At 43.9% G+C, this 22936-nt stretch overlaps 1 protein-coding gene and 1 long non-coding RNA gene across 3 annotated transcripts; one reads left to right on the top strand and one right to left on the bottom strand.

Moving 5' to 3' along the window:
• The first annotated feature begins 2894 nt into the window (after positions 1 to 2894).
• LOC109752646 (uncharacterized) lies at positions 2895 to 10241 on the top strand. Of its 2 annotated transcripts, none has more exons than XM_020311546.4 (19): positions 2895 to 3190; positions 4087 to 4190; positions 4860 to 4946; positions 5033 to 5108; positions 5210 to 5284; positions 5459 to 5512; positions 5752 to 5811; positions 5901 to 6017; positions 6278 to 6372; positions 6688 to 6890; positions 7040 to 7137; positions 7514 to 7617; positions 7692 to 7857; positions 7937 to 8059; positions 8163 to 8245; positions 8324 to 8465; positions 8587 to 8616; positions 8875 to 8945; positions 9037 to 10241. In XM_020311546.4, exons 1-19 carry the CDS (start codon positions 3152 to 3154, stop codon positions 9737 to 9739), a joined length of 2430 nt encoding a protein of 809 aa, XP_020167135.1. In that variant the 5' UTR covers positions 2895 to 3151; the 3' UTR covers positions 9740 to 10241. The 2 variants fall into 2 exon arrangements, with proteins under 2 accessions (XP_020167135.1, XP_020167136.1); XM_020311547.4 differs by having other exon boundaries at positions 2905 to 3190; positions 9040 to 10241.
• Positions 10242 to 13252: 3011 nt separating this feature from the next.
• On the bottom strand, positions 13253 to 14741 carry LOC109752644 (uncharacterized). The gene is made up of 2 exons (XR_012204940.1): positions 13723 to 14741; positions 13253 to 13649 (listed from the first exon to the last, which is right to left on the bottom strand). It is a non-coding gene; the product is annotated as an uncharacterized lncRNA (long non-coding RNA).
• Positions 14742 to 22936: the final 8195 nt, after the last annotated feature.

The following is a 22936-nucleotide window of genomic DNA, read 5'->3' as shown; positions in this document are numbered from 1 at the left end:
GCAACTACGAACGAATGCAAAATTTTCAAAACATGACGGCAACGGAGTGCCGATGCAATGCAAATGATGCAATGACGAAAGCAACACACAAAAAAATAACACAGCTGACTCGCAAAACAAGGAAGGGAACTAGAGCATCGGTCTCGGGGCGTTACACAAGGAGTCTCGAAATGGTCGAGAGGTAAAGATTGATATATAGGACGATGGTATTCGGACACCGAAAGTGTTTCGGAGGGTACCAGGTACTTATTGGATCATCGGAAAGGAGTTTTGGGCACCCCTGGCAAAGATATGGGCCTTATGGGCCAAGAAAGGGAACACACCAGCCCACAAGGGGCTGGTGCGCCCCTATAGAGGCCGACCCTATGAGGAGGAGAAGGAAAGATGGGAGGGAAAGGAATGTGTGGAGTAGGACTCCCCCCTTCCTTCCCTCTCCCCCTCTTTCCTTCCCCTTCTTCATACAAGGAAAAGGGGGGGGGCACAAGAGGGCAGGAACCCTAGGGCCGGCGGCCAGCCCCTTGGGGCGCGCCCTGGCTGCCCTAGGCTCCCTCCTCCCCCCTCCCACCTATATATATGTGGGGAGGGGGCGCCACACAAGCACACAACATTGTCTCAGCCGTGTGCGGCACCCCCGTCCATCGTTTACTCCCTCGGTCATATTTTCGTAGTGCTTAGGCGAAGCCCTGCGGAGATCACATCACCATCACTGTCACCACGTCGTCGTGCTGTCGGAACTCATCTACTACCTTGCCGTCTTGCTGGATCAAGAAGGCGGAGGACGTCCCCGAGTTGAGCGTGTCCAGAACGCGAGGTGTCGTGCGTTCGGTACTTGATCGGTTGGAGCGCGAAGAAGTTCGACTACATCAACCGCGTTGTCAAATGCTTCCGCTTACGGTCTACGAGGGTACGTAGACATACTCTCCCCCTCGTTGTTATGCATCTCCATGGATAGATCATTGCGTGTGCATAGAAAATTTGTTGTTTTCCATGCAACAAGGGGGAGAGTATGTTTTGGTGTCAAATATTAGAGAGGTGACTCAGAAAAACACAAGTGCTTGATTGTTTTCGGAATACACAAAATTACCACATATTTAAATTCAATTGACCTCACAACATGAACCTCGAAAAGCGTGGTATGCATGATAGCCTTGCGAATTTTCTTTTATGCTTTATCTTTAGCAACCCTGATTAGAACTCAACTTGCGGAAGAACTACCTGTCCTCCACCTTCTGTTCATTCAACTTCTCCTTGTTTCTCCAACTCTCTAGCTTCTCAGCTCTTTCTTTCACCTGCACATCATCACACATGAGTTCTATGCGTATTTTCCTCTTGTACATATCTCATACAACTTTACGTGCACACCACACCTTACACAATGTAAAGCTGAAAAACATGAGGAAATGAACACGGGGGTGGTTGGATTATGAGGGCATGACGAAATCGAGCTTGAAGGCTCAATGACCTAGGTCTATGTCTCTGTGCAAACATAATCATGAGAAGGAGTAAACATAATCCCAACCAAGTGACCAGCCGCAAACATACCTATCTAATATCGCCCAAAATAATTGCACTGCAAAAGCAATCTTTGCACTACAATTTGTAAATACTATAACTCTCATATGCTTTGTTATTTGCCATGGAGTTTTATTTAGCTAATTAGTTCAAGCTCGATGATAATACATGACAATCATTAATGTCTCTAATCAGTTTTTGGGACTCTGAATTTTTGTATGCGTAGGCATAGAGGATGATCCAGAGATAGGGGTTGATGCTTCAGTTATGATTCTGCGTATTAGTATTATTCTTACACAGTTACACCCACACGTGCTTTCAATCTCATGTGCACCCACTCGTGTTCTAGTTGGACCACGTAGGTGTCCAAATGGGAATAATAATGCAGAAAAAAAGTTGAGGAAGAGAAGATTATGTGTTTGGGGCTTGAACTGTGACTTGGGGGCGTCTTGTCAGTCGGGGCGGGTGGGGTAGATGGTGTCCGGATCAATGAGCATATCCACATTGTTATAGCAGCATGTCAAGAACATCACCCCGCTTATTCGTCCTGATCCCTATCGGCCAAATCAAAGAAGATTGATCCAGACATCGACAATTAATTGCAGCTGGCCGGGATATCGGACCGGATGAATGTTAATAACCAGGTAGAGACAAATCATGATCGAGATGCTCTGATTCCTCTCCTCCTTTACCCGTGTGATGTGTTTCTCTCTCTCTCTCACTGGGCGTGTGTGTGAGAGAAAGGAATTACGACGCAACATGAAGAGACATACAAAAATTAGCACTGTTGTTGTGCTCTCATTCTTAGGTGACTGCTTCCCTGGCATTTCCTAATGACCGCTCCTCTCTCGAGACATGTGTAGGGGCTTGCGCTGGGCGAGGGCGACGACATGTGTTGGTGGACCATGTATTGGCGATTCACGCAAGTGATGGCCAACTCGAGAGTACTTGCGCCTCCTCGGTGCTAGGAGGTCCTCCAAGTTGCACACCTCTAGTGACTCTGGCTTGCCGGGGCTTGCAATCTGCACTCGTCGCGTCGATCGATCCCCCTTGTGGAGACGGAGGAGTCAAGAAAGACCGTCCGCAAGAGGGAAGAAACAAAGGTCAGGGTGCGAGTGTGTGACTGATGGAGAAGGGGAATCAACGATGAAGACGATGGAGCAGTTGTTTTCTCGCTTATTTCTTCATTATTAGTACGTGAGGAGTTAAAATCAAATCGTGCGTGAATCGTCACGCACGGGGAAGAGAAGGTTGAACCATTACCCCTAGAAATCAGTTTTTGAAACGAGTCCATTGTTCAGACTTTATTTTTTATTTTAACAACACAAGTGAGCAAATAATTCGACCCATCGCCATCTGCCCTCGTCGCCAAAAGTAACAGCGCCCCTCAGCTCCAATCCCCCATCTCCCAAGCCAAATCAAACCCAAGGAAAGCCCAAATAGAAAAGCGTGCTGTTTTTTCCTCCTCTCGTGCGCCTCCCACCCCCCGCGATCCCAATTCGATCCGCTCGCCCCTCTCCCGATCCACCCTCCTCCCCCGGCCGCCCAATCCGGCCGCCGCCGCCCGGATTCGCGCGGATTCGGCCGCGGACTCGCGCTCCCCGGGGTCGGAAACCCTAGATCCACCGCCGCCGCCACCATGTTCTGGCGCATGACCGGTCTCTCCGCGGCCTCACCCGTGAGTTCCCTGCTCGTAGCTCCCCCCAATCTCCCTCCGCTCTCTCAGATTGGTTCGTCCATCCGTCCCTATGTGCTGCGGTGGCTGCGAGCTTGGTCGTGGACCCGTTTGTTTAGATTGACACTGTGGATTGGGTGCGGCACTTGTTTGTGGGTTGTAATGCTCGCTTGCTCTTATTTTGTTCCCGGCTGCGCTGCGACTGCGAGTTGTGTTATTTTGCATTGGCGAGCTCGTGCATGTGCTGTTCTCGTGATTGGGGCGGGTTGCAGGGATGGAGTAAATGCCTTGGGTTCGGATTTGGTTATGTTTTGCATGCAAGTTAGCCCTGGGGATGACTCGGATCGTTGTGTAGACGGGGATGCATATGGCAAAGCTGCTGTGTTTCTAAAGCTGAATCTCTGATCTGATGTGTGATACTATTTGATTAGCATCCTAAACTGAAGATTCATATGAGTTGGGTACTTACGCTGTTTTATGAAGAACTTAGCTGGAACAGTGTGCCAGTGTAGCTGTTCCTCCTTTTCCCCCCCCATTCTTATGAGTTACTTGGTCTCTACTGATTTTCTTCTGAGATAATACCATGTTTGAGCAAAACGAAGTACCTTTCTAATTCCAATTCCATTCGTTGATATTGTGTTCAGTTGCCTTCAAAAAAATCTTGTGTTCAATCATCCAAACTCAGCTGTATCCGGAATTGTCTGATAATTTTAAGTGGCTCCGTTATTCCATCTCATGGCCCACATGAATCATGAATAATAATGATAATTATAATATTATTCCATAGTCAATGTAAATAAATTTTATAACCTCAATGATATCTTAATATATTTTCATAGTATTGTAGAAACAAAGGTTATGAATCAACTTATACCTAACTTAATATATTATTATTTCAGGTGGATACAATCCTAGACAAGGAAAATTTTACACTTGAAGAACTTCTTGATGAGGATGAAATTATTCAAGAGTGCAAAGCACTGAACACCCGACTCATAAATTTGTAATTTCCTTGAGCTTCTGTTATTAGCTTGAGGTTTACATGGGTGGCATGTTTAATATTGTATAACCTTACTATTCATTTTCATCCTGTGCACTAGAGTAACAATGAAGAATTTTATACTTTTCTCTTGAGATAGCTGCAACTGTTGTAAAGGAAACACAGTCGCTTATTAAGTTAAGGAAATTATGAACCAGTCTACATATATCATACAAGTACAATTGTTTTTGCACTTAATAGTTGCTGTTTTAATCCCATCATAGGAAGAAAATCTGCCCAGAATTTGTAGTTTGTTTTTGGCAGTAATGCTGGCAGTAATGCTTTCTTCTAAATAGATGGTTCACATAGTTCTTTTGTTTATAAGCAAGGATAACTGTTTCTATTCCCCCTTTCCTTTTCCTCTCCAAATAGATTCCTAGTTTTATTTATATTAACCTGCAAAGAAGTGAATCTGATGCCTTTTTGAGCAAATACAAGTTATTACACTAGTATTTTGTACTGTTAAACCAAATTGGCACGTTGAGTTTTCTTGATAGATCATCTGGTTGAATGAATGAGTGATATAGTAAATACCTATGTTGGCCTTCATTTTCTTGACTGTTGGCATCCAGTGTTCCTTGAACTTATACTGTTGTATTTCCCAGCCTATAATGCTTGAAATATTTTGTGTAGCCTCCGTGACAAGGCCCAGGTGGAACAATTGCTTCGTTATGTTGTTGAAGAAGTTCCAGATGACGCTGAAAAAAAGCGCTCTTTCAAGTATGCCATTGGCCATTAACATTCATTGCCTGTAGATGTTACGGACTGAGTTTCCTCCTTTGTATAAATTCATCCATTCCTTGCAGGTTCCCTTTCATTGCTTGTGAGATATTTACTTGTGAAATAGATGTCATTTTGAGGACCCTAGTAGAGGATGAAGAGGTTAGAGTAAAAGCTTTCTTGTCCTTTTGACATCTTTGTCAGATATGTTTCATTACAACCATTCTAGCTAATTTTACTTCTCTTAATCTTCTGCATTGCAGTTAATGGATTTGCTTTTCTCATTTGTGAAACCTGATCATCCACACAGCACATTATTATCTGGTTACTTCAGTAAGGTATTTCATTTTATTTGGATTATTTATATCCGAATCATGGCATAAATTCGTTGTAGAAGTTCCCTGCTGAAGTTTGGTCTTGCCTTTTGTTAATCTGATGTTGAGACTTCATCTTGTGGTTGCTGTCATATTTATTACAAGGCTGAAGTATGTTTGATTACTTATTTGTTGTAGGTGGTAATTTGTTTGATGCTGCGGAAGACTGCCCCACTAATGAATTATGTTCAGGTATTCCTTGTCCTTGTATAAACAAGGAACATTTTATTAACACACTTAAACTTATGGGGTATATGTTCATTTAGTGTACTTTCTTTGAATATTTGGGCGGTTTGGTTAATCAAGGCAAGCTAATATTTTGCACTGGGTCTAGCTTTCATGCGAACAATTTTCTTCTGTGGTCACAAATTTCATCCCACAAGCTTGATTCTTGAGTATTTCAATGGATTACAACACTCATTTTTTATTAGGAGCATCCAGAGATCGTTGTCCAACTTGTCGACCTGATTGGCATCACATCTGTAATGGAGGTAAGATGTTATTGATAATTATTGCATTTAGTGGATTGATGTTTTGGCTGCTACAGTTGGTTGACGCTTTTGCCCCTGGAATTCTTCAGGTGCTGATACGCCTGATTGGTGCTGATGAGACCATATATTCAAACTATGCTGATACAATGCAGTGGTTAGAAAATACAGATGTTCTTGGAATGATCGCAGATAAGTTTAGCTCATCGGTGAGTTGGGGAAATATATAACACTAGGGAAATGCATTTATTTGTTTATCTTGCCTTGTCGCCTTTGCATATATCTGCTTGTATTTTTGAGACATAATTGCATACAAACCTAGCATTTCATTTGAGAAACATTTTGTCTTGAGATATTTTTTACCTATATAAACATAGCCTCCTAAATAACAATATTCAGTTTCTCACTGAAAAACTTCAATTGAAATGTTTCTAGCAGAAATTTGACATACTGCGATATTGCCAAGCAGGACTCTCCTGAAGTGCATGCCAATGCTGCCGAAATTCTTTGTGCTGTGACTCGATGTGCACCTCCATCTCTCGCTGCAAAGATATGCAGTCCAAGGTCTCAATCTTACAACGTTATTGCCTTCACATTTTTAATCTTTATTGGGCAGGGGAAAACCTTTCAGCAGGGAAGTCCATTATTTTTTTTTTTTGGTAGTGGTGAGAATCACAGAAAGAATATCCGTGCATTTCTTCTAATCCTTTACTTGTAAAGAGTCCATGTCCAATTTATGCTTGTAAAGAGTCCATGTCTAATTTTATCTAAAGAGGCTTCACATAGATGGTTACAAAGCCCTACATTTACAAGTAGGTTTCCTTGTTGGTTTTCCTTTTTGGATCTGACATATTTATGCTCCGTTCTATGCAATTGCAGTTTTGTTGGGAGGTTGTTCTGCCATGCTCTTGAAGGATCAAGACCCAAGTCTGTGCTGGTTCATTCATTGTCAGTGTGCATATCTTTGCTGGACCCAAAAAGATTGGCATCAGCTTCCTATCAAGCATTCAGAAGCAACGTAAGTCATGGGGCATTGGTCACTGCCAGTCCTGAGACAGTTGATGGTATGCTCGAGAGTCTAGGTGAGTGTTGGGTATTTTGTGCAAGATTTTGTTAGGAAAACCTTCTTCCTTAATCAATTCTAGACTTTTTGTCTACACTACACTGTGTGTCATGGTTTGCTAGATCTTTTTTTTTGAGATTTATTGTTATAGCTGACATACTTTTGTAGGTAATTTGCTCAACTTATTGGACACCTCTACCGCTGAAAATGTTTTGCCTACAACTTACGGATGTTTACGCCCACCTCTGGGGAAACATCGACTGAAGGTACTGGATGATGCAAATCCTTTCGGTTGACCATTTGGTCATTTCTATCTTGTAGTGATTATTGTTGAGCCTTGAGCTCTTTGTTTCCTGTCCAGATGGACTTACTTTATTTGTATTTTGTAAAGGTGCATAGTGTTGTCTGGACTGACCTACTATAATTTTGGTGTGGTTACCTGGGGTTGAGACGTAGACGAGATGCATGCATGCTTGGATCCTAGTGTGATCAAATGCTATTTGTATATCATTTCTTTCTACCTAGCCATATAGAACGTATTAGTGTTATTTAGCACTGCATGCTCTTAAATTTCGGCAATGTTGTAGTGTCTTGGTAATTTCCTGCTCGCTTGTGTTAAGCTGGATATACCCTTTTTTACAGATTGTGGAGTTCATCTCTGTTTTGCTGACAGTTGGTAGTGAAACTGCTGAACAAGAGCTAATCAGCCAATCGGCAATAAAGCGCTCCATTGACTTATTCTTTGAGTAAGATGGATATATTATTTTCTTTTGCTTCATCATCGTTTAAAGGGCTATCTCATATGTTTGTTAAACAACAGGTACCCGTATAACAACTTTTTGCACCATCATGTCGAGAATATAATTGTTTCTTGCCTGGAGGGTAAAAGAACAGAACTTGTCGAACATGTTCTTAATGAATGTGACATTGTTGGTAAAATTCTTGCTGCCGACAAGCTTTCTTCTTTGTCAACAGAGTCTAATGGGGTAAGTTATATTTATGCTATAACAGCTTTGACTTAATACTACCAAGAATACCCCATCATGCTTTGCCTCTTGTGTGCAGCCTACTGTGCCGTCTGAAGGGAAAACCCCTTCAAAAATTGGGAATGTTGGTCACATGACAAGAATAGCCAATAAACTCATTCAGTTGGGAAATAGTAACAGCACAATCCAGACTCACCTGCAGGTATCTTTCCTATTTGTGCGTCCACTCAATACTTTGTCTGTAAGTATGATTTTTCTATAGTTTTGTATGCCTTACTTTGACCTGGAATCTTTTGTTTGAGTAGGGTAACAGTGAATGGGTTGAATGGCAGACAGATGTTCTGGTCAGGCGAAATGAGGTGGAGAATGTTTATCATTGGGCTTGTGGGTAGGTTTTCTTTCCTTGTTTAGCATGCTATATCTTGCTTTCATTTTCTCTAAGTATCGGTGGACTTGTATGCTGCAGACGCCCAACCTCGCTTCATGACCGTGGTAGGGATAGTGATGATGATGACTTCCGAGACAGGGATTATGATGTTGCAGCTCTGGCCAATAACTTGAGCCAGGCATTCCGCTATGGGATATACAGCAATGATGACATTGAAGAGGTATGCTAATGTGCTAGTTCGCTACTATCAAAATATTTATTCCCTGCATCTTGCTATTGTTTCTGCTGCTGTATTGTATATTCAGACATATTAATGATACACGCTGATCATTTGAATGCAGGCACAAGGGTCACTTGAACGTGATGATGAGGTACATTTAAGTAACATATTGTTCTCTTGTTATTTGCACACGATTCTAGCATTCACTGCGATTAAATGCTGAGGCTTTCCTAAAAAAATGTTTACTGCAATGTACAAAAAGCCGACTATAAAGTATGAACTGCTATGTAGTTTTAAGTTTGTTTGGAAACATATAACATTATGGTTGGTTTATCCATGGAATGTATAATGCACCGACAAGTATATTGCTTTCTTTTGAGTCTAATAATCTCTTATATTTGCCTTTCAGGATGTCTATTTTGATGACGAATCAGCTGAGGTGGTAATATCTTCCCTGCGTCTGGGAGATGATCCGGACGGGTAATTTGCTATCTTAAATCGTACTACAGCACCCTTGATTTTTCTCTCTTGATGGAGGTAACTGATTGGCAATGTATCATGTGTTTAAAAGCAGTTCCCTCTTTACAAATTCAAATTGGTTCACGTTTGATGGAGAGAGAGGTATCAATGACCGTTTAGCTGCCTCTGTTCCTTCTTCCTCTCCCAACTCCGAGGAGGCTTCCCCAGACATGGAGGAAGCTGATGATGGTGAAGCAATTGGCACTGAGGATCAAATGGAAACTTTGGGTCATGGAAATGGCCCTGCTAAGGAGGCAGAAGATGCTGCAGAATGTACCAAACAGACAAATTTTAGCACTGAGAATGAGCAACTAGAAAGTGCAGAAGGTACCGAGCGGCATCCAGATGTTTCAATTGGTCGTACTGAAGCTAGCACAGACGAAGCTGCCTCTGAAGCAGCTGAATCTTCAGCCCCAGCTACTGAGACACAGGCAGAGAGAACAGTTGATAAACCAGCTGTCTCATCTGATTTGGACAATCCTATCTCTGAAGCTTCACCCGATCCCGATGTCAATGTGAGTGATTTGGCTGGCTCGGCATTATCTTCTGAGCAAGCTGTCCGTCACGATTATGTGGAGGTACCGATCAAGACTGATGCAGTTGTGGATACTGAAAAGAAAACTGATACAGTTGTGGAAACTGATGCAGTCGGGGATGTTGGAGTGAAAGCTGATGCAGTCGTGGAGGTACCAAGCAAGGAAGTATCTGCCGTGGATGTTGAAGCTAAAACTGGCGCAGCAGAAGCAAAAGAGTGAATTGGCAGCGTATCTCATGGACTGAAATGGCATAGCTGACGAGCAATTATTAGTCAGACCCCTCAGAAGACAGGCAATCATCTTTGCTTCAAGTGCTCATCAGCCACAAGCAACTTCGAAGCAAACTGCTGTACAATAAGCAAGTGTACTATTTTGCCTTCCATTGTGGCCAATCACTGTACAAATGAGCACCATTGTCTAACTGCACGCGCACACTTCATCAGAAATTGGTCAATTTGCTTCAAAATTTACCCTCCGTTTCATGGGGGACAATTGGTTGATGCGAAATGTCATTTGGCGGTAGTCTCGTGTCTTGCGATATGTGAAAGCACAATTCTTTTTGGATGGCAACTGTTTTGTCTACTTTAGTCTTTTGTTTCATTATTAGGTTAATTTGGAACTATAATATTTCACATGGTATTATTTCTAGTTTAGCTATTGTAATTCTTTCTGACTCGATGTGCTTCAGTTCAAATAGAGAATGCTATTTTTTTTATGAAAATATTTGTGCTCGTTGCTTTAAATTGTTTCAGATCCAGCTTGTTAAACACGTCTGTTTCTTGACCAGCTATTCCCCAACTATGTTGTTCCGATGCAAAATTTAGTGGAAAACACTTGATGTCAGCCGGATGATTTCTTTCCGTAAATCAGCCGCGTCCCTGGCTTGCCACGCGTACGTGGTCCCTTCCCTCACTTTACGTTTCTGTAGCGATTGACCTTCTAGCGGTCTGATCCGGCCCGAGCGTGGAGCACAGCGCTCCCAGGTTTACATGCCTTTTTTACGTGTGTGGACATCTTACACTCCTATCATATCACATCACATAGCTACTAGGGATGTGTACCGCTGCAACTCAGTTGTTACTAGCCGACCGAACCCAGCTGGTTTTGTCAAAATAAATACTAAATAATTTGTTGACATGTTGCAATCTGGGCGCCTACAAGGCTTGGGCAACGATGTTACAAACCCGGACACGTGACGTTATAAGGTAAGGCCAATCGTCGTTGTTGCAAGGCTCATTGTTGTTGCTGCAAGTTGGGACGCTGCAAGGGTTGACTGCCATTGCAATGTGGTCTATTGTTACTGCAACACGGGATGTGTACCGTTGCAAGGATCGACCGCCGTTGCAATAAGACATGTCATTGCAGTAACATGGGACACATGACGCCGCAAGGGTCGTCCGTCATTGTTGTGAGCGAGATGTTGGACGTTGCAAGGGTCAACCCCGCTGCATCAAGCGGCACACATGATGCTTCAATGGACAACACCGCTATTGCAAGGCGATAAGCGGGACGTTGCATGGGTCGATCACCATTGCTGCATGAGGGATGCTCGATGTTGCAAGGGTCGACTCTGTTGCTGCAAGAGGGACACACAATGTCGCAATGGCTAGTATAACTGTTGCAAGGCGAGACACAGGTCGCGTGAATTACAAGGGTCGTCTTTCGTTGCTGCAAGGGCTAACCACCATTTCTGCAAGCGGGACGTGTGACGCTTCAAGGGTTGACCGCCATTGCTGCAAGAGCTGACTGTCATTGTTGCAAGCGGGATGCGTGATGCTGTAAGGGTCGACCGCAACTTACACTAAATAATTTCCGTTGCATGTTTTTGAGTGTTGCAATGATTTTTTTAATCATTTTTTGTGTAGTGACAAAACATTGTTGCAATGATCAGCAAGTCAATTACACTTGATGTGTTCTGTTTTTAAAAAATGCTTCCTTCAACTGCGGGATTAAACAAGAAACTCTGTCGCATCGCCTGCATGCCACATGCCCCTGACTGAGATGCCTGCAACATGACCCTTGTTGCAAGACGCACGGGTGCAACACGAACTACGTTGCACACCGCAAAGGAAAAAACAAAAGTTATTCAAGGGATTGTAACAAGGTTCCTGTTGCAGAATGCTGAGTGCAACACGAGGCTTGTTGCAAAGCCTCAATGAGCAGTTCAGACACCCTTTATTTTTCTCATTTAAGCTTGTGCCTTCTTGTGCTTTGGCTGCATGTTGATGGCAGGGTACAGGAAGCAAGCAAACGCAGTGCTAACACACTAGTCAACGAGATGCGGAAGAGGTACCACCAGGTGGCAAATTTGACAAATTTGACCTATGGACGAAATCAAATCACAAAATGAACTGTCCATGAAACTATTTCACGCGGCTGACCTTTTTGTGTGACGCCCGACACGAAGGCGCCACACTACACTGTGCAACGCCTCACAGATAGGCGCTACACGGCCAGCGTCGCACCCGTGTGATCCGAAAATTACTAAGTCAATGTGCAGCGCCTGAGAGCTAGGCGCCACACTATACAGTGTAGCGCCTAGCTCCTAGGCGTTGCACTAGTGCAGCGCCTAGCTCCTAGGCGTTGCACTAGTGCAGCGCCTGAGAGCTAGGCGCCAAGGGTCAGCTGCGTGAAATAGTTTCACGTACAGTTCATTCTGTGATTTGATTTCGTCTATAGGTCAAATTTGTCAAATTTGCCCCACCAGGTTGGCAGGTTGCGTGCGTAGCAGTGCAGATCACGAGAGCAAGGCGATGTACAATCATATCATCGGACTGGACCGAGCGCCGTACCACGAAAGCTGGCTGTTGACAGACGTCAGATTAAGTGTGATCGGACGGCGGCTGACCCGACTAATCCGCGCGAGGGATTAGCCGGATAATCGCCTAGCACGCCCCAAATTTAGTTGAACTAGGTGGACTACTAAAAAATCCATGCATGATTGTTACTTTCTCCGTTCCTAAATATTTGTCTTTTTAGAGATTTCAACAAGTGATTACATACGAAGCAAAATGAATGAATCTACACTTTAAAATATGTCTATATACATCCGTATATGGTAGTTCATTTGAAATCTTAAAAAAAACAAATATTTAGGAACGGAAGGAGTACATACGATCTTAATTTCATGACAGGTCTAGCTCATGTCCTCTAGCGCGAGAAGCATATTCATGCATGTATGCAAGTGAGAATGGTGGAATTTTTTTTGATTTGCAGATTAAATCGCTTGGTCGACTTTAAACATTTTCACCATTAGCTTTGTATTGTTGAGGACTTCGTAAAAAGTTGGAAAACGCTTAAATTAAGCCGGCTGATCCCTCCTTGCTGTAAGCCGCTCCCTCCGCCTGACACGTATCTCGTGCGGGCCCAGCGACCGCACCTCCTCCTGACCGAACTGGGATTAGGTGACATGCCTACAGCATGTCACGCTGCAACATGCGGCCTTCCATCCGCCCTCCAATCTCCATCCAACGTTCCACATCGATCCAAGGCAAAAAAATATTCCCAGGCGATCAAACTACACAGGTGAAATGCATCAGACTACTGTTTTCAGAGTTTGTTCAATAGAATCACTAACTTTTCAGTCATTATACAGTACAAACATCAGCTATTTTTTTTACCGAATTTGCATAAATTAAATTTCAAACTTAGCTATACAAAAAAACTGTATGCAAACAACAGTCATATAGCAACAAAAACAACAGTAATTTAACAATACAAATTAAGTACCACTTGATTGAAATTCAGTACCACTTGCTTGTAATTGAAAAGCTCGATACATTCAAATTCTCCACCAAACGGCCATTTCACTTGTACACTTAGGCTTTAAAATGATATAGTTAACCCCATACTACTATAGTTAACCATGTCCAAAATACTATCTAACAAGTTCCATGCTAGAACAAATAATCATCATCATCACCACCATGTACAAAATATTATCTAAGGAGCTTCCATGCTAGAACAGATTATCATGGTCAGCCGTCAAGAGCTGGGTGAAACTCATAATATTATTGCACTCTTGAAGCACCAAATTTATTTCTTTGTTGTTGTCATACTTCTCCACTTCTACTTGAGGCTGCACACCATCTTTTTTCTTTTGTTGCACACCATCCTTCTTCCTTTGTGGCTGAGAACAAAAATCACTGTAATTAGTTAACAAATGAGCAATAACAACATATCATGTACCAATTGCAACATACCTTTTCTCCCTGTTTTGTTGGTCCTTTAGTTACTCTATGCTTCCCCTTGAGTAACTTATCAAGCCATGTTTTCTTTCTCCTTAAGTTCTTTGACTGAACCTCTTTTTTCTTCAGCCATGCAGATCTAAGCAACTCATCTACTTGCTGCACATTTGGGTCAACATTCTCTTTGTCTTTACATAGTTCATTCATGGCACTAGTGGATGCATTGAGTAAATCATGTATATGCGGAGCGACGGAATCAAGTGCATTATCCAATAGAATACAACATTGTGGAGAGTTGGCTGCTTTTTGTGCCATTTTGTGAAATTTATGAGACAAATCCTTGTATCAAAGTTCAGCTTCCATTTTTGGATTTTCTACCACATTCCTTCCTTGTCTATCTTGTATACTTCCATTGCGAGCTTCTCTAGTCCACCTCTTCAAAACATAATGTGCCGGCAATGTCTTTATGTTCATCAAATCAAGCACTTTTAGACCATGTGCACACAAGATTCCTGTCCTATTGGACATCCCACAACTACATGAAACCGTTTTGGTCAAAGGATCACCTATCACTATGCGCTCCTCCTCAAACTGTAAATCTCCATGCAACCTCGCAATAGCAAAAACAAATCTGTTATTTCCATCCAATACTCTACAACATGCAGCCGTTGATCTTTCATACTCACCTTGGAAAGCCTAAAAAATAATCGGAGTGTATACTTCGCTTGCTTCCACCAACATAGGAGTCTTCATCTTAATTATTGGTATATTATTTATTGCATCGAATTCAGATTCTAATTCAGCTCTTCTTTTTACTGCCACTGTCCTCTCAAAATGCATCAAGAATCAAAGAATATGAAAATCTGATTTCAAATGATTTTCCAATGCATTGTTTTGGTGCAGCGGTAATATTGATGCAAACTCATAGAACTACACATATTATCAGCTAATTCTGAAACCAAAACTAAACCCAAACCGTGCTAACTCTGAACCCAAACTGCACAAGCATCAAACTGATGTGAAGGAAAAGGAGAGGCGACCTGGGAAACCGGACGTGGCGGTCAGGGTGGCGCTCCTCCGTGGACCGCGGCGGCACGTCGCTGCTTCCCGGCGCACGACGTCCCTCTTCTGGTTCCCCGGCGACTCGACGGAGCTGGTTCCCGCGGGGGCTCGGCGGCGTTGATTACCGCCGCGGCGAGGCGGAGCGCTTCACTGGGGCGGCGGCGGTGCGACCCTGCGGGTCCTCCTCGGCGGCGGCGCTGCCCTGCCTGTCCTCTGCGGTGGCAACGCTCAGCGCCAATCTCCCCTTTTTGCTGAAATTTGAGATGGGCTCTAGGCCCATGTAGCAATTTCTGAAAAATCTCTAAGGGCCCATGTGAGTTATATGGTATTAGGTGTAGTGGGAAGTTTAGTTCCACCCCGGAAGTGGAAGAGGAGTTGGACCTCCTTATAAGGGTTTCTCTTCTACATGCTATTGGAGCTTGAGAAGAGAAGATGCCCTCGCGCACTCCTCCTCCGCCGCCCGCCGCGACGCGGGATCGAGCCGAGCTTACACCTATGCGCTTATTTTTGCCACGTCTCTCCACGCGGTTGCGCCTATATAAGTGTGCGGTGTCTCCTAACCCTAGACGCCAGCACGCCCACCGTCGTTCCCTTGCTGCTGCTGCCGCCGGTGACTCCATCCCGTCCGCCGCGTACACGGTCGACGGGAGAGCAGGTCTCCGAAACCACGCCCTTCTGGTTCCTGTACGGGTGAGGGGCGAATAGGTTTTTGGGCAGCGATTACGCGACTGCTCACTTCCAATCGTCTACTTCCTCTACGTCCGCGTCGCCTTCATCATCACCATGTCCACCGCCGTCGAGAAAGCTGAAGCTGACAAGAAGGCCGCCGAGGACGCCGCTGCTGCCACCAAAGCCGCGGCCTCTGCATGGCCTACTGGAGGGTATAACTCGTTTATCCCGCTTCTACTGTTTTCTGTTTTAGCCATGCTAGCGTTATACGTAGATCTTTCTGCAATTAGCGTAGTATGTGCTAGTTTGACTGAATATCAGTATGCGATTATATGTGTCAATGCCATGCTAGTGATTTACTCGTGGATTAATTTAATCGAGAAATTGCCTATTTACTCAACACTTTTCCCCGCCACAAATTGGTTTCGAGCGGGCAACCCACCATGATTTGGTCCAAGCCTGTGTAGTTTATCGCCTGGGAATATTTTTTTGCCTTGGATCGTGTGGAACGTTGGATGGAGATTGGAGGGCGGATGGGAGGCCGCATGTTGCAGCGTGACATGCTATAGGCATGTCACCTGATCCCAGTCCGTCTTGTACTAGTTCTCTCGTGACCGGCGGTCGCCGTAGGAGCTGCGACTCGCCACGCACTGCTGCAGGCCGCCAACAGCTGCTTCAAGCACCTTTATCTCTCTTCCACCCTGCTTCTCTCCTCTCTAGATGCAAGAATACCACCAACACAACATCCAACAGGTGCCAACGGTTTTTGGGCAGCGATTACGCGACTGCTCACTTCCGATCGTCTACTTCCTCTACGTCCGCGTCGCCTTCATCATCACCATGTCCACCGCCGCCGAGAAAGTTGAAGCTGACAAGAAGGCCGCCGAGGACGCCGCTGCTGCCACCAAAGCCGCGGCCTCTGCATGGCCTACTGGAGGGTATAACTCGTTTATCCCGCTTCTACTGTTTTCTGTTTTAGCCATGCTAGCGTTATACGTAGATCTTTCTGCAATTAGCGTAGTATGTGCTAGTTTGACTGAATATCAGTATGCGATTATATGTGTTAATGCCATGCTAGTGATTTACTCGTGGATTAATTTAATCGAGAAATTGCCTATTTACTCAACACTTTTCCCCGCCACAAATTGGTTTCGAGCGGGCAACCCACCATGATTTGGTCCAAGCCTGTGTAGTTTATCGCCTGGGAATATTTTTTTGCCTTGGATCGTGTGGAACGTTGGATGGAGATTGGAGGGCGGATGGGAGGCCGCATGTTGCAGCGTGACATGCTATAGGCATGTCACCTGATCCCAGTCCGTCTTGTACTAGTTCTCTCGTGACCGGCGGTCGCCGTAGGAGCTGCGACTCGCCACGCACTGCTGCAGGCCGCCAACAGCTGCTTCAAGCACCTTTATCTCTCTTCCACCCTGCTTCTCTCCTCTCTAGATGCAAGAATACCACCAACACAACACCCAACAGGTGCCAACGGCTTCACTTGCAGATCTTGCCGGTGGCGGGTTGCTTCCATGCAACACGCACGATGCTGCAACCTGCGGATCTCGGCCGACGGAGCTTCAATGCAACGAGTTTGCTGCTGCGATCCGAATCTTGCAGGCGGCGGGTTGCTGAAGGAAATATGCCCTAGAGGCAATAATAAAGTTGTTATTTATATTTTCTTATATCATGATAAATGTTTATTATTCATGCTAGAATTGTATTAACCGGAAACTTAGTGCATGTGTGAATACATAGACAAACAGAGTGTCCCTAGTATGCCTATACTTGACTAGCTCGTTAATCAAAGATGGTTAAGTTTCCTGACCATAGACATGTGTTGTCATTTGATGAACGGGATCACATCATTAGAGAATGATGTGATGGACAAGACCCATCCGTTAGCTTAGCATTATGATCGTTTAGTTTTATTGCTATTGCTTTCTTCATGACTTATACATATTCCTCTGACTATGAGATTATGCAATTCCCGAATACCGGAGGAACACCTTGTGTCCTATCAAACGTCACAACATAATTGGGTGATTATAAAGATGCTCTACAGGTGTCTTCGAAGGTGTTTGTTGAGTTGGCATAGATCAAGATTAGGATTTGTCACTCCGTGTATCGGAGAGGTATCTCTGGGCCCTCTCGGTAATGCACATCACTATAAGCCTTGCAAGCAATGTGACTAATGAGTTAGTTGCGGGATGATGCATTACGGAACGAGTAAAGAGACTTGCCGGTAACGAGATTGAACTAGGTATGAGGATACCGACAATCGAATCTCGGGCAAGTAACATACCGATGACAAAGGGAATAACGTATGTTGTTATGCGGTTTGACCGATAAAGATCTTCGTAGAATATGTAGGAACCAATGTGAGCATCCAGGTTCCACTATTGGTTATTGACTGGAGACGTGTCTCGGTCATGTCTACATAGTTCTCGAACCCGTAGGGTCCGCACGCTTACCGTTCGATGACGATTTGTATTATGAGTTATGTGTTTTGGTGACTAAAGTTTGTTCAGAGTCCCGGATGAGATCACGGACATGACGAGGAGTCTCGAAATGGTTGAGAGGTAAATATTCATATATTGCCGAATATGTTCCGAGTGATTCGGGTATTTTTCCGGAGTACCGAGGGGTTACCGGAACCCCCGGGGAAGCGTTGGGCCTACATGGGCCTAAGGGAGAGAGAGGGAAGCTCGCAGGGGGTGGCCGTGCCCCCCCTCCTAGGGAGTCCGAATAGGACAAGGAGGAGGGGGTGACGCCCCCCTTCCGTTTCCCTCCCCCTCTCCTTCCTATTCCCTGCGGTGGAGAAAGGAGGGGGGGGCGAATCCTACTTGGACTAGGAGTCCAAGTAGGACTCCTCCCATGGTGCAGCCCTCCTGGCCGCCAGCCTCTCTCCCCCTTCTTTATATACGTGGGCAGGGGGCACCCCAAAGGCACACCAATAATTCTCTTAGCCGTGTGCGGTGCCCCCCTCCACAGTTTACTCCTTCGGTCATAGCGTCGTAGTGCTTAGGCGAAGCCCTGCATGGATCACATCACCAACACCGTCACCACGCCGTCATTCTGACGGAACTCTCCCTCGACCCTCTACTGGATCAAGAGCTCGAGGGACGTCATCGAGCTGAACGTGTGCTGAACACGGAGGTGTCGTACGTTCGGTACATGGATCAGTTGGATCGTGAAGACGTTCGACTAGATCAACCGCGTTAATCTAACGCTTCCGTTTTTGGTCTACGAGGGTACGTGGACACAGTCTCCCCTCTCATTGCTATGCATCTCCTAGATAGATCTTGCATGATCGTAGGATTTTTTTTGAAATTGCATGCTACGTTACCAATAGTGGCATCCGAGCCAGGTCTATGCGTACATGCTATGCATGAGTAGAACACAAAGAGTTGTTCGCGATAATAGTCATACTGCTTACCACTAATGTCTTACTTTGATTCAGCGGTATTGTTGGATGAAGCGGCCCGGACCGACATTACATGACCGCGTTCATGAGACTGGTTCTACCGACGTGCTTCATACACAGGTGGCTGGCGGGTTTCTGTTTCTCCAACTTTAGTTGAATCGAGTTTGACTACGACCGGTCCTTGTTGAAGGTTAAAACAACACACTTGACGAAAAATCGTTGTGGTTTTGATGCGTAGGTAAGAACGGTTCTTGCTAGAAGCCCGTAGTAGCCACATAAAACTTGCAACAACAAAGTAGAGGACGTCTAACTTGTTTTTGCAGGGCATGTTGTGATGTGATATGGTCAAGACGTGATGAGATATAAATTGTTGTATGAGATGATCATGTTTTGTAAAAGTTATCGGCAACTGGCAGGAGCCTTATGGCTGTCGCTTTATTGTATGAAATGCAATTGCCATGTAATTGCTTTACTTTATCACTAAGCGGTATCGATAGTTGTAGAAGCAATAGTTGGCGAGACGACAACGATGCTACAATGGAGATCAAGGTGTCTAGCTGGTGACGATCGAGATCATGACAGTGCTTTGGAGATGGAGATCAAAGGCACAAGATTACGATGGCCATATCATGTCACATATTTTGATTGCATGTGATGTTTATCTTTTATGCATCTTATTTTGTCAGTACGGCGGTAGCATTATAAGAATGATCCCTCACTAAATTTCAAGGTATAAGTGTTCTCCCTGAGTATGCACCATTGCTACAGTTCGTCGTGCCGAGACACCACGTGATGATCGGGTGTGATAAGCTCTATGTTCACATACAACGGGTGCAAGCCATTTTTGCACGTGCAGAATACTCGGGTTAAACTTGACGAGCCTAGCATATGCAGATATGGCCTCGGAACACTGAGACCGAAAGGTCGAACGTGAATCATATAGTAGATATGATCAACATAGAGATGTTCACCATTGAAAACTACTCCAGCTCACGTGATGATTGGACATGGTTTAGTTGATATGGATCACGTGATCATTTAGATGACTAGAGGGATATCTATCTAAGTGGGAGTTCTTAAGTAATATGATTAATTGAACTTTAATTTATCATGAACTTAGTACCTGATAGTTTTTGCATATCTATGTTGTTGTAGATCAATGGCCATGCTACCATTCCCTTGAATTTTAATGCGTTCCTAGAGAAAGCTAAGTTGAAAGATGATGGTAGCAACTACACGGAATGGGTCCGTAACTTGAGGATTATCCTCATTGCTGCACAGAAGAATTACGTCCTGGAAGCACCGCTAGGTGCAAGACCCGCTGCGGGAGCAACTCCGGACGATATGAACGTCTGGCAGAGCAAAGATGATGACTACTCAGTAGTTCAGTGTGCCATGCTTTATGGCTTAGAATCGGGACTTCAAAGACGTTTTGAACGTCATGGAGCATATGAGATGTTCCAGGAGTTGAAGTTAATATTTCAAGCAAATGCATGAGTTGAGAGATATGAAGTCTCCAATAAGTTCTATAGCTGCAAGATGGAGGATAATAGTTTTGTCAGTGAACATATACTCAAAATGTCCGGGTATCACAACCACTTGACTCAGCTGGGAGTTAATCTTCGTGATGGTAGTGTCATTGATAGAGTTCTTCAATCACTGCCACCAAGCTATAAAGGCTTCGTGATGAACTATAATATGCAAGGGATGGAAAAGACAATTCCCGAGCTCTTCGCAATGCTAAAGGCTGCGGATGTAGAAATCAAGAAGGAGCATCAAGTGTTGATGGTTAACAAGACCACTAGTTTCAAGAAAAAGGGCAAAGGGAAGAAGGGGAACTTCAAGAAGAATAGGAAGCAAGTTGCCGCTCAAGGGAAGAAGCCCAAGTCTGGACCTAAGCCTGAAACTGAGTGCTTCTACTGCAAAGGGACTAGTCACTTGAAGCGGAACTGCCCCAAGTATTTGGCGGATAAGAAGGATGGCAAAGTAAAATGTATATTTGATATACATGTTATTGATGTGTACCTTACTAATGCTCATAGTAGCGCCTGGGTATTTGATACTGGTTCTGTTGCTCATATTTGCAACTCAAAACAGGGGCTACAGATTAAACGAAGATTGGCTAAGGACGAGGTGACGATGCGCGTGGCAAATGGTTCCAAAGTCCGATGTGATCACCGTCAGCACGCTACCTCTACATCTACCTTCGGGATTAGTTTTAGACCTGAATTATTGTTATTTGGTGCTAGCGTTGAGCATGAACATTATATCTGGATTTTGATGCAACACATTTATTCATTTAAATCAGAGAATAATGGTTGTTCTATTTATATGAGTAATATCTTTTATGGTCATGCACCCTTGATGAATGGTCTATTTTTGTTGAATCTCGATAGTAGTGATACACATATTCATAATATTGAAGCCAAAAGATGCAAAGTTAATAATGATAGTGCAACTTATTTGTGGCACTGCCGTTTAGGTCATATTGGTGTAAAGCGCATGAAGAAACTCCATGCTGATGGGATTTTGGAATCACTTGATGCTTGCGAACCATGCCTCATGGGCAAGATGACTAAAACTCCATTCTCCGGAACAATGGAGCGAGCAACTGACTTATCGGAAATAATACATACTGATGTATGCGGTCCGATGAGTGTTGAGGCTCGCGGCGGGTATCGTTATTTTCTAGCCTTCACAGATGATATGAGCAAATATGGGTATATCTACTTAATGAAACATAAGTCTGAAACATTTGAAAAGTTCAAAGAATTTCAGAGTGAAGTGGAAAATCATCATAACAAGAAAATAAAGTTTCTACGATCCAATCGTGGAAGTGAATATTTGAGTTATGAGTTTGGTCTTCATTTGAAACAATGTGGAATAGTTTCACAACTCACGCCACCTGGAACACCACAGCGTAATGGTGTGTTGGAATGTCGTAACCGTACTTTATTAGATATGGTGCGATCTATGATGTCTCTTACCGATTTACCACTATCGTTTTGGGGTTATGCTTTAGAGACGGCTGCATTCACGTTAAATAGGGAACCATCTAAATCCATTGAGACGACACCATATGAACTGTGGTTTGGCAAGAAACGTAAGCTGTCGTTTCTTAAAGTTTGGGGCTGTGATGCTTATGTGAAAAAGCTTCAACCTGATAAGCTCGAACCCAAATCGGAGAAATGTGTCTTCATAGGATACCCAAAGGAAACTGTTGGGTACACCTTCTATCACAGATCCGAAAGCAAGATATTCGTTGCTAAGAATGGATCCTTTCTAGAGAAGGAGTTTTCTCTCGAAAGAAGTGAGTGGGAGGAAAGTAGAACTTGATGAGGTAATTGTACCTTCTCTCGAATTGGAAAGTAGTTCATCACAGAAATCAGTTCCAGTGATTCCTACACCAATTAGTGAGGAAGTTAATGATGATGATCATGAAACTTCAGATCAAGTTACTACCGAACCTCGTAGGTCAACCAGAGTACGTTCTGCACCAGAGTGGTACGGTAATCCTGTTCTGGAAGTCATGTTACTAGACCATGATGAACCTACGAACTATGAGGAAGCGATGATGAGCCCAGATTCCGCAAAATGGCTTCAGGCCATGAAATCTGAGATGGGATCCATGTATGAGAACAAAGTGTGGACTTTGGTTGACTTGCCCGATGATCGGCAAGCCATAGAGAATATGTGACGCCCGTATAGTTAAGCTACAGTAATCCCCGGCTAATGGTGTCATGTCATCACATTACTGTTGCTATCCTTACTTGATCCAAATCATGATTCAAATTCAAATTAAAGTGCAAAATTCAAATTTCTCAAACATGCAAAATTAAATGTTCAAAGTGTGGCAAATAATCCTTGATATTTGTCATGTTGGAACCAACCTCCTTTGAATTCCCAAAATGCCCCTGGGAATTAAATTTTGATCCAGCAACAAATTATTTGGCCTTTTCAGTTTCTAAAAATGGTTAGACAACTCCTTTTGACCCCATACTTTTTGTTCCGTCTCAATATATTGTGTTAGATTTATGTGCCAAGTTTTGTTTAAAACAAAACTCATTTGGTACAAAA

The sequence above is a fragment of the Aegilops tauschii genome, chromosome 3 (genome assembly GCF_002575655.3).
Source record: "Aegilops tauschii subsp. strangulata cultivar AL8/78 chromosome 3, Aet v6.0, whole genome shotgun sequence".
Classification (NCBI taxonomy): domain Eukaryota; kingdom Viridiplantae; phylum Streptophyta; class Magnoliopsida; order Poales; family Poaceae; genus Aegilops; species Aegilops tauschii.
This window is presented reverse-complemented; position numbering and strand designations above follow the sequence as displayed.